This window comes from Talpa europaea (assembly GCF_964194135.1).
Source record: "Talpa europaea genome assembly, chromosome: 5".
NCBI lineage: Eukaryota > Metazoa > Chordata > Mammalia > Eulipotyphla > Talpidae > Talpa > Talpa europaea.
In genome coordinates, this window is record NC_140071.1 from 39,224,543 (window position 1) to 39,237,415 (window position 12,873).

The 12,873-nt window shown below is 35.5% G+C and overlaps 1 protein-coding gene across 1 annotated transcript in view; it reads left to right on the top strand.

Annotated features, from left to right (window-relative positions):
- Positions 1 to 12,873, top strand: part of MEF2C (myocyte enhancer factor 2C) — a gene marked incomplete at its 3' end in the record, with an annotated part of 141,448 nt that overhangs the window by 63,236 nt on the left and 65,339 nt on the right. The window contains exon 3 of the mRNA XM_084233540.1: positions 7,134 to 7,337. Coding sequence (XP_084089666.1) covers positions 7,134 to 7,337 — 204 coding nt within the window. The remainder of the gene's footprint in view (positions 1 to 7,133; positions 7,338 to 12,873) is intronic.

Genomic DNA, 12,873 nt, shown 5'->3' on the forward strand with positions numbered 1-12,873 from the left:
CCTAACAAAACAGTCTTTTACAGTAGATAGCAAGAAATTACTGGCCTGATGCAGCAGAGAAAAGATGCTACTTACTTCGTATAGTGTTTCACAGTCAACCCAGTCCCTTAGTGAAATTCTCCTAACAACTCTGTAAGCTATCTGTTATTACCTCCATTTTACAGGTGAGGAAACTGGAATTCAGGTAAGTTAAACAATTTACTGAGGGCATAGAGCTCATAATCAGCAAACTCAAACTTGATTTTTCTATTCCCGTGTTTTATTCCTGTACCATACTGCCCCAGTAATGATGTATGTATACTTCTTCCTTAACATTTTAACAATGTGAATTTCCTATTTTACCAATCTGCACAATTATTTCCCTGCCCATTTTCAATACTGCCTAGTTTAACATTTTCTACTCAAGTTCATTATGATCTTTTGTGCCTCTTCTAACTAAAAAAGAAGGTGCCCACATTTTAGTTCTTAGAGTGTGGAAATTAGAAGTGCTAATGACACAATGTATTGATGCTATTGAGTAAAAATATGAGATGGTCTATAGAGTGAAGTGTCAGAAATAGTCTTGTTTGAGTAGTATTACCATTGCCTCCAATCCTCTCCTTGATCCAAGTCTATGCCACTAGGGCATAGAGTCTGAACATCAAAATTCTAGAATAAATAATGTCTCTACTATACTTTCTGCTTAATTTAGGTTATATCGTCTGTAGTCCTTTGATATGCTGCTCTCCTTCACATGTTCAGGAACTAATAGCTTCCTATTTCATGAGACTAAGTCTGTTTTTGAACAGTTCTTATTTATTAGGTTTTCTTCGATCTTGGACCTCTTCATGATTTTTCAACAGTGTTTTCTAGTCCTGCTCTTTAGAATCACTCATCTGCCTCTTCCCGTGCTCACAGATGTTCACATCTCAGAAAGTATTTGGCATTTCATTTTTAACCATTTTCTTGGAGTTAAACATTTCAAATTCTCTCACTGATTTCTTAGGAAAAATTGTTCTCAGACCCTATTTCAATTTATTTTTAAACCGATAGATGCTCAGTTTTGTCAGTGTGTTCTCAGAAATGAACACAGTAGGAAAGACTAGTTAACTATGACTAACAAAATTAATTCCCACTATGGAACACTATGACTTTAGATCCTCTCCCTAAAATTAATTACTGCATTAATTTTCCTTCAGCCTGAGCTTATGTCATTGTCTTTGAAAATATAAAGACAGACTTTGAAATTATGTCTGTTTCATCTTTTTGTTTGTGACCTAGTCTGTAGAGGGACTTGTGGATATAGAAACTCTACTATATATCAGGATATCACCCAGATTTATGTTATATGCAGACATAGTAAGTAAGCATATCTCTCCAGCTTCATCAAGCTCAAAGAAAAACTTTTGTCTAGGACAGGAAAGCTACAGAAAATGGAGGCTGTATACTAGAGACTTGCCTTTAAACTTAACGCTGATAACTCATTCATATTTAAGTCATCTAAATCTCTTCTAGCTGGTCTCAAATCTGTGATATTGGAATGAGGATTTCATCTAATACTTTGCCAAATACATGTTCTTTAAAACCTCTGAACTCATTAGAAAGTTCAGTAAATTTTTGTTCAGTGAATGCAGACATCTCAAACTCTTGAGATCATCTCTCTATTTCTATTCTGTAATTGTGAAATAAAACTTTAATATTCAGACTTTTCCGTTCTTCATGATGAGTTACCCAGCAAGAAAGGAAAACCACTTTTCCCTGAGCCTTTGAAATATTTTTTTCTTGAAGCCTGGAGCATATGTACATAGACACTTCTCTCCTGCATTCTCTAGCTCTTTCCTTAGAGATTCCAAGATGGTTCAATTACCGTTTCTTAAGATTCCTGTCACTAACATGTTAAAATTTTGCTTAAAACATTTATATTTGAATTAATATGGATTCTATACACACATATTCATATGTGCATATTCATGTATATACATACCTATATGAGTCCTACATGTCTAATTTTTTAGGTTAAGTAGTAAAAACAAGCAGCTAAGAAAAAATACCTACATCTAGCAAAAAATTACACTGAGACTGAGACATTCAGACTTTAAAATAGAATATTTCCATTCCTTAATCCACTTGGTCAGCAAGTGTTACATTGAGTATCCACTGATCAAAGTCTGGTGTATCATTTTGGGGGAACGCAAAAGCCAACAAGAGAAGCAAATTCAGACAACCAGCTCTATATGTAAGTCTTGTGACAAAGGTTTGTAAAAAGTTCTGGGGATGACAATGAGGGAGGATTGAGTTTCATCCGAAAGTGACAATGAAAGCTTCATAGAAGTTGGCATTTAAATTAAGCTTTGCAGAATGATGGGAGGCTGCCAGAGGCCAGATGGAAAGGGGGAGGGCATAATGCCACAGTCAGCTTTCACTGAACACAGATAAGAACTAACCAATATGGTAGACTTCATTTCATATTCATCTTGACTGGGTTAACAGCTCTTATTTTTCTTACTCAGTCTAGAGAAAAAGTCTGAAAACAAAAAAATATACTCACCCAATGCTAAATAAAAGTACAGTTTCAGACCTTTACACATGACTGGATATATAATTATATTGGCCAAATTATGTTTCTTTTTCAAATAAAGAAAATTCCTCTGAGCATTAAAAAATTAAGTGACTATTTTCTCTCTCCATGAATGAGGGAGATGTATATGTGATAGAAGCCTCAGCACCTCGCACAACCATTTGACACGGAGAATGCTTAGTAAATACTGCTGAGCATAATAACTGGCATATAAAAAATGCTCAATAAAAATTGATTGAATTATTTTTATGTTTCTGTGAATAAATTTTCCTAATATCTATATAACCGAAATGTGTGGAACTGAATTGAATGAATGTACCTTTTCTCAATTTGAAGTTTCGATTTCTGATTAATACCTATTAAGTTCTAGAGTTGTCATCATAAGATAAGTCATGCCTGCCCTTATGTCAGAATTTAAAATTCAAGGTTATTATAAAAATACTGACACATCTTAATATAACATCATCATTACATGCTGGACTGTTTGAAGAGATAAAGAAAAAAACATAAACAGTATTTACAGAGTAATTTTGCCTTCCATGCATTTATAACATATTAAGTATTTTTAATTCTGAAAAGTAAATGTTGAATTATAGTGCTCACTTTAATAATACTGGCTCTAATCTGTTTTCAGTGTACCTTGACTGATGTAAACACTGGAAAAATGCATCCTTTTCCTCAGACTGTAAAAACAGTTTTCCATCTCACCTAAAGCTCAAAATATGTTATTGTATCAGAAATATGGACTTGTCCCCATTACAAACTATTGTCAAGTTACAAAAAATGTAATCATTACAATACATTATTATATTTAAGTATAAAAGCTCTGAATTGCAATCGTTGTCACTGAGTGGCATATTTTAAACGAAGTGTAATATCCCAGGTCTCTTTAGAAAGCTTAATGCTTAAAAACAATTTTATCTAACTATGAACAATGAGAAAAAGCATTATAAAATACATTTTGAGTATGCTATGAAGAATATGAACATAATACAGAATTAAATTTAGAGCAATTAAGAGTAGATTTTGAAGATATTCTCTTAAATGCTTGAATATAGTCATCATTTCAGTTTGCGGTTTTAATAAAAAGAATATATACTCTGACTTTCATGACAAGTATTATTAAATAAGTATGCATTATCCAGCAGCCTATTTGGTTACACAAAAGTTGAGTACCTAAAAGTAAATACAAATAGTGGCTTTAATGATATTTTTGTGCTGAAATATACTTTGATGGTGAGTGTTATAACGTGCTAAATTCTGAGGTTTGAGTACAACAGAAACCATACTGTATTGAGACATTCCACCTACAGTTTGTGGTCATGAAAGTCTGATTAAAAGTGGTTTTAGATATATGAAAGTATTTTGGGTCAGTGCCTTCTGTATTGAACCTACTCTGTAGTCAGTTTCACTAAATAAAATACCAATGTGCAGGTACATTTGCATAACTAAATTGCTTTGAAATATTAAAAGACATTTTGTATACATCTGTGTAATTAGTGACTATACTTCTTTGTCCATTCCAAAAGGATAGCCTTTACTTAGCTCTTCCTTAATACCAATTATAACTCACTTGAAACAGAATAACAAAATTTCTGAAGCAGTATAATAATCACAGATTAAAATAAAAAGCATCTTTATTACAAGTCCTTTAGTAAGACAATCAATAAACGTAAAACAGGTGAGACATTGGCAATTATTACAAAGAACAGTTGTCGGAGTTGAAACATAGCAGTATAGCTGAGTAAATATTGACTAGCTCATATGAGCCAATAAAATACCTAAATGATATAATTCCAAAGACTGATGAGTGAGGATTCCATTCTTCAATTTTTTTGTTATTTTTTTAGCTTTTTTTTAAAGATTTATTTATTTATTTATACAAGAACCGGGATACAGGCCAGAGGCTCGGGAGATGAGAGGATTCACCAGAGACAGAGCGGGAGCATAACAGGCATACTGATGAAATACACTGCTGAGGGGAGCAGTGGGTGTGACAGGAGAGGTCTGTGGCACCATGTGGGACTGTTGCCACCAGGCCGAGATCAAACCAGCCCTGCAGAGGCTGCGGACAGGTTCACAGCACGGCGCTCAACTGCCTGCGCGACCAGGGGAGGCCCCCATTCTTCAATTTTATCCTTCAATCAGGAGTACTAAGATTCCCCAATGCTTTAATCAGTATATTCTTCAAGCCAACAAGACAGATATATATATAGAAATTCTTCTTTTCTTGTAAGTCAAGTAAAAAAGGGATTAGAACTAATGTTCATTGAAATTTAAGCACTGTACTTGATAACTGTATATACGTATTTTATGCAGCAACCTTGTAGCAACCCTAAGTGTAGAAATTATCTCCATTTTTATAGATGAAAAACAAACTTGAAGAAAAATCACTCAAAATAATTAAATGAATTTCTCATTGCTAGTAAATTTGTTAGTTCAGCATTCAAATACAGGGACCTCTGAATCCAAACCCCACTTTCTTCTCTTTCTGCCATGCTGCCTTCAATGCAAATGTGATAAAACAATCTCATTATTATTAAGTAAAGGATACATTCCTTTAAAAATGTTATTTATGAGTCAGTAAGATAATTTTGTGGGAAAAGCGATCACATTTTATATAGTATATGCCAATTCACTATTTCTAAAAGGTTCATATTGTAATTTTCCCTATTTAGTTTTTATACTGCAGATCTTTATGGTATGCCAGTATGTGTCTCCTGTCCTAGGCTCTGGGGATTTGGCAGTGAGGAAAGTCAAATTGACATATAAACTTCTGGAACATACATTGTAATAGAAGAGACAGACATTAAACAAATAATCACATGCAAAAATACACAAATCATAAAAATGTGAGAAGTGCTATTAAGGAAAAATAAAGGGTATTAGGTAAAACATTAACTGTTAACAGAAGTGTGGAGGAATGAGGAGGGAGGCCAGGTTTTGTATCTGCTAGTCTACAGCTCCTGTCGACACATCTTTTTTAAGTATGTGGGATGGAGTAGGAGGGTTCAAAGTTCACCCTTAGCTCTCTAGGTCAGGTGACTGAATTTACCATGACATGGGGAATTCAGGACTGGGAGCAGATTTGAAAGTGAGAATAATGAGTTTGAGCTCTGGGGGGGTTGAGATTCCTAGGATGTTCAGATAGACAAGGACTGGAGGTACCCTTGGCTGTCTGGAGACAAATATAAAGATAAGGAGTGGGAATCTACATTTAGAAATTACACACAAATAGGTAGTAGGAAAATTCAGCTGGCCTTAGCAAGATGAGCTAGATTTGAAGGTGGGAAAAAATAAATAGACCCTATTGAAAATATAATAGCTAAATTAAGTTAGTTATCATTTCTCAAGAGTATATGCTTCAAAATCCAAGTTCCAGAGAATAAGTGCTCCTTAAAATAAGTATATAGCCAAAGAAACCTTATGTCAACGATAGGTTTGGGAAACAAGTTAAAGATTAAGAGGTTTCTCTGCCTTTGATGCCAGTGTGCCTCGTTTCCCAAATGCATTGGGCCATTTGACTTTTAAGGAGTACTTTATGGAAATGAAACTCTACAGAAGACCTCCTGGGAAACACTGGGCCATATAAATACTTATAATTAAGTATGCTCATGTTTTTTGGTGGACAGATGCAAGTTGAATCAAGGGAGGATTGAAATTGGAATAGTGAAATCAATATTTCTATTAGGTAGGATTGGCCAGTAGGAAATACTCAATACCAGAATGGAGCTGTTGTAGACAGCTCATCAGGAAGAGGCATTACGAAGAGTGAAGTTTTAAAGATTGGGATGAATTGAAGAGGGAATGATTCCAGACAGGGAGATCATCTAGGACAGGAGACTGATAAGAACATGAATGATGGAGCTGCCTGAGAAATAGACAAGAAAGTGTGAACCTGAGAAACATTTTCAGGGAAGGAATTAGGGGCCTTGGTAATAGATTAGATTAAAAGAAGAAAAAGTCGAAGATAACGGTTTCTGGCCTGGGAGAAGAAAGATATACAGAAGAATGAAACCAAAATGCTAACCAACCAGTGTGATAGCTTAAGTACTTCTCAATTTCCTGCTGGATTTCTAGAAAATGGAATACAACACAGTCTGAAAACACAGTCATATCCCTCCAGTGTTTTCAATTAAAATGCATGAAACAAAACAATTTGAAGAATTTTTTAACACAAATCGAAAATGTCATGTTCATAATCTCGTGTCCAGTTTTAAAGTAGTCAAATATAAGCTCCAAACTTATAATTTGGGGAGATGTCAACCATGCCGAAATTATTATTATTTTTTTTAATCTTCAGTTGCTCAAAGAAATAGGAACAGGCCTCCGGTCACCTTCATTAAAGTACCCTGCATTAAATCTGGCATTTACAACTTCACATTCAGCAACAAGCTAGAAATCACACATTTTCAAATTCTAAGCAGAAATTACTTTTGGATTTATTTGCTTTCTTTCCAAAAGTGTTCGTGCCTAAGGGTTCTGACAAAGATATCCTTTACAAAGGAAAGAAAAAGGTACTGTTAAAAATGCACAATTTTGTTTTCTTTAAAAAAATCTGCTTTCTGTTTTCCAGGTGACATTTACAAAGAGGAAATTTGGGTTGATGAAGAAGGCATACGAGCTGAGCGTGCTGTGTGACTGTGAGATCGCGCTGATCATCTTCAACAGCACCAACAAGCTGTTCCAGTACGCCAGCACTGACATGGACAAGGTGCTGCTCAAGTACACTGAGTACAACGAGCCGCACGAGAGCCGGACAAACTCAGACATCGTGGAGGTGAGAGCGCATGAGTGGTTGGTGACAACCCCCCCTCCCTGTCCTACCACCTCCGCCACCCCTTACCCCTTTCAGTGGAGCTTGAGCTGTTTGGAGCTCTCTTGTTCCCCCTCCAGTGCCCCCCAATACACACACACACACACACACACACACACACACCTTTTTCCTTCTGTTCACATCCCCTCAGGTACACCTAGGGATATCACCTAAACTATTACTCCACCCTTTCTTTGCCTTTCAAAAATGCAAATTAGAGTGATAATAATAATAGGAAGGACTTGCATGTGGTCCTTGCTAGAAATCGAGAACCCGTGTCGAATTATTGACCGTATCCTTCATGAGTCATCCTGGTTCACCTCCATATCAGGACCCCAGAGTTGGGAACTGTGACCAGATGGCTGTCACACCCACATTTTAGACAAGTTCTGTTGGTCTGAGTATAGACTAGTTTCCAAGCATAGTCAAAGAGAAAAAAAAAAATTTCCTTTAAATGAGCTCACTCCAACCTTACATCCCAATTTTAACTTCGTATCTTCCTAGTGCATTTTTGCTGGAAGAGTTAAAGGCAATTATTCTCCTAGAAATGTTTTTCCCCCAAATTATACCATTTAATATAGCAGTGAAAACTGTTAATACACACAGAATCTGAAATCTGGTGAAAATGAATTTCTAAATGTTAGCTTAGTGTTTCATCAGTCAGATTTCAAACATTGTTTTATTGTGCCAAAAATAAGAAAGTATCGTGTTAAAGCTCAAAAATGTTTTAGATTTGTACCATAAGTAGCATTGCCACATAATTTTAGATGAAGCTTTTTAAACACTTCCTGTGTATATCCTCTTTAAATGCTATTGCTTTACAGTACCTTCCTAGCAATGAATACCAAACTGTAAAATAAGGGGCATAAAGATGGCTGTCCTGATCCTTCTGTCTGTTTTCCTCACCTATACTCATGGTTTCTTAGACTGTGACTGCTTTCCCAAAGTTGAGAGAAAATTAATAAATGTTTCAAATGTATTCAGAATTATTTTGCCAGAGTAGGAGTCATTCTTGCAATTAGTTCCAAATCGTGAAAAAAAACTGGTGCTAATCCTGATCAAATTAATCTTTCTCTCACCCCCACCTTCCCTTTACCTGTTAGAATTATCTAAAACTAGTTCTCATTTCTTTGCTTTTATTTGGAAGTTTTTCAAAAGTATGGGGCTGATAAAACATGTTTGTTTGGGTTTTTTGTTTGTTTGTTTTTTGTTTTTTGCCTGACAAAGCCAAACAAATACTTTCAGAGAAACAAAAGTGAATGATGAATAGATTTTATGTGGTGTTGTTTAAAAATTTTTTCAGATTTGCATTACTACTCATCATTTTAGTTTTTCACTGACTGATAATTTTAATTGTGTGCTTGACCTTGATCTCGAAATCTAAGGTGAGTTATAAAACTTACCCGCTGTGTATTTCAGATAGAATTTTATTCATGTGCACATATAAATGTAGAAATGCATAACAGACTTGACTATGAATAGAACTAGTCAGTTGTTAAATCTTGTAGGTGCTTTCACGTGTGTATGTGTGTACGTGTGTGCTCACACACATTTAACATGAATTTCAGACACAAAATATCACTATATTCAAAACTCCAGTCATTGCCAAAACCACTACAACAAACGTTACAGGGCAACAAAAGAATTTGAATTTATCATTGGACTTGAACAGTTCAATTTTTAACATGATGTGAAATGTGACATGCAGTAGAACCACATTAAACGAGTTGAAAATTTGTGGACTTATAACATTTGTTTTCTCAAAGGAATTTAAAATCTAGAAAATTTTCACTTTCTGAGAGCTTTGCTTGGGAATATATTTAAAAGTGATTTAAAACTTCACATGCTGTGAAGCTTTCATATTCTCGGACAGATGGGCATCTGAGCTCATCAACTCCGCAGGCCAGGAGAAGAGCGCTGGGTTGAAAGCCAGAAAGGCTTGCGCTTGAACCTTGTCTTGCACAGCCTGACTATGACAAGTTAGCTACTTCTCTGGCTGAAATTTTCTCTTCTTAAAAATGAAGATAATCAATCTGAAAGTCCTTCATAACATATTTTCCTATTCTCTGTTATTCCAAGCTTCTTGAGAAGCAGAATTGTCATCTGGTTTATCTTTCAGTGACAGTAGTGGGGGCACTCTAGCAATACATACTGAATAACTAAACAAAGGAATGAATGAGTAAGTAAATCATTAAGCTACTGAATGAATTAAAGAGGCTAAGTAAAGCAGCAGCTCTATTATATTACCTTTAACATCAACAGATTAAATTTTTGAATCTCTTAAAAAAATTATCCTGAGCTCTTGGGTCAAATCTAGAGATTTGATCGATGAAAATAATTCTTTAGATAATAAGAACCCCTTGTGAGTCTGTCCTGTTCAACTACGTGAATCATACATTCTTCACACATTTGTCTTCTCCACACTTTAGTCATAACAGAGATGATGGAAAAAGGAATAAAGTGGAATTCTTAAGATTGATAAAATTTACATCACTCTTACCTGGACTCTTTTTCAAAGTGCAGTTTGTTGAAATCCATGTACTTGAGATCCTTGGTGGTAAAAGGAAACCTGGGTGGGAAGCTGCACTTATTACAAGGTTTCCAAGAAGTTCTTTAAGCACTAAGTTTGAAAACCTCCCCAGCACTAACGCATAAATTGTGCTGGAGGCTAACAACCCAAGATACATCAGGGACTTGAGGAACCTGTTCTTAGAATGGAGCTAACACAAAGTTGAGAGTTAAGGTAGTTTACTACTCCTGAGTAAAATTTTAAATCCTATTTATTTTAATTTAATGGAATACATTTAACTGAGTAAGTTTAATGAGGAGCATAATATGTTTCATGAAGGGTCATTAGTTTTATATTTCCCATTTGTACCATTACCTCTCTCCCTTAACCCTCTGAAAACAGTTTACTCACAAGAAAAAAAAAGATTGGCGGGGAAAGAGAAATAATATGATTCCCAGCATGTAGACTGAAATACAAATTTCTGGGCCATACCAGAGTAGTGTTACAGGGTCATAGGAAATCGTGCAGCGCGTGGGTGTTGCAAAGATTCCTTCTTTTAGCAAAAAAGCTCTGCGTAATTATCATGTCTTTGCTTGATAATTAGCACTACTGTTACAATAGCACAAAGACTTATAAAGACTTAACAGACAGAGTGAGATGGGGTTTTTTTATTATTATATTATAATGCAGCTTGAATATCTGTTTAGATACAATATATAAATATGCCAGATTTAGTAAATGTGTTAAATTTTTAATCCATTTGTTTAAAAAAATAACAAAAACAGTTATTGTATTTATTGTATTAAAAGCACTTCTTTTGAAGAAAGTCCATTTTTTATTTTTCTCTGTGATATGTGTTCTAGATATTTACCCAAAATACTGATGAGGATGTTGAGATTCAGTAGGGATTGTGATGGTACTAAGGAGCTGCCCCCTTTGTCTCTGCCAACTCTCTTACTCCACTCCTGGCTCTCTTAGCTGCCTTCTGACCCTCACAGTTGTCTTCCTGACATGTGTGGTGTTGAGCACTTCAGCTGTGGAACCTGAAGATCGCAGGTTCCACAGGACATGGTTCAAGGCCATCCATCATCTAGCCATGATTTGGCAAGTACAAGCTTATGCTTAGCATTGTACAAGGGATTCTGAAACAGAAGACAGGCAGTCATCTTAAGGGTATAAAATACACATATAAATCAACATGGGACCAGTTGAAGGGCATAGGAACAGTCATTTGGTATAGTTCAAACTGCTGAAATAAAGGCCTCGCCTAAACAATTTACCAAAACTTTCATTCGGACAGGTCGTGTTTATGTTCTTACAGATCACTCCAGGTGACGGCAGGAATAAGGACAGTTCCGGACATGTTCCCTCCATATTCAGCATGGTTTCTAACCACCCAAAAATAAGATGGGAGTGTCACTTAGCTCCTGTCCAAACAGGAACCTCTCACCCATGGGTGACTCGGTGGTTCCATTGAGCTCTTACTTTAGTCTAAGCAAGTAGTTGAGTGACTAAGTGTGAAGGGGAGTAGAACAATTATCCCTCTGTAACTCCCTAGGAAATCAAAATGATGGATGTGTTTCCTGCAGAAGAAACCTTTGATTCAAAACTGTCCCAGTAGAGAATTACTGGCTCTTTTTTTAGACATAAGAATAGGCAAGAGCAGAGTGCCTAAGTGTGGGGAGGCGGGGAAGGAAGAGGTTATTTACTGTCATCTGAATTCTGTTTGAATTTACAGACATCTAAGAACAGTTCCAGCAAAATGTTTCCTTCCATAGTAATAATTTAGGCCTGAATTATTATAATCGCTTATAATAAACTTTATTGCTTCACAGTGCTACTGGAGATTTATCAACAAGCTAACTATCTTTACACAGTTTGGTGAAAACTGATGAGTGCCATTTTTGTTGAAAGGAAATGCTGCAAGTAATAGGATTCAGCTTCTTTTAAGACTGTATTATAAAATTTGGAAATAGATATAAGATGTGAAAACATGTCTATTTAACTTGAACTTTTATATCTAAACCAATTAAATAGATTCCAACTTTATACTTCTAAAGATACATGAAGTTATTTCTGTGCATGCTCTATAGATATGTATTATACACAGATGTATTTCTTAAAAGGTATATTCACTTATTTATTTGTTGAATTTTCATTTTTCTCCTACACTCACTAAGCAAAGATTTGCTGATTCCTACCATCTGCTAGGAAGCATGGAATTCCTCAAGACAGCACCATGGCCAAGACCCCCCAAGGGCTCTTGGTCTTTAAGTTTGCTTAGAAGACCTACATGATCTGTCCCACTGTTTCCCTTCCTCTTCAACCTCACCCTTATTATTCCTCCCTCCCAAACTCCCCTTACCACATCCATCCTATACTTAAGCCTCCTAACATGTTTATGTCTCTCAACTCCCTCAAGCCCTATTTGTTTCGTCCTCAGCATTACTTACTACGTTTTTCCTTGGCTTTTCTTTATCATTCATTCAAGTCTGTTCCAAATTTATTCTTTTGGGAAGCCATCCTTGAACTGCCCATAACTTGTTTTAGGTGCTTTTCCTATATTATAGTCATAATATGTTCTATTTCCTCTTTCAAAACACTGTGGAATCTGCTGTTCAATTGCCTTTTCCACATTAGATTTTAAACTTCTAGAGGTAAGGGACTGTGCTATTCTGTTTACCATCATAATCTCCAGGGCTTCCTATGAGGTCTAGAGAATTTTAAGCACTCTGAATATATTTGTAGAGAAAACAGGAGGAGACAGTTATAACAGCATATATTCAAGAGATTGTCATAGCATAATGTTACTCAAGTGTGAAAATATTTTTATAGCTCCAGTGAAACAGTTTGTTAAAATTTGATCGATTTTATCAAAGCACTATCAAAAAAAAGATAATCTACATCTGTGTTGTTTAATATAGTAATCTTTAATTATATGTGGCTATTCACATTTAAAAGAATTAAATTAGATAACGTGTCCAGTTCAGT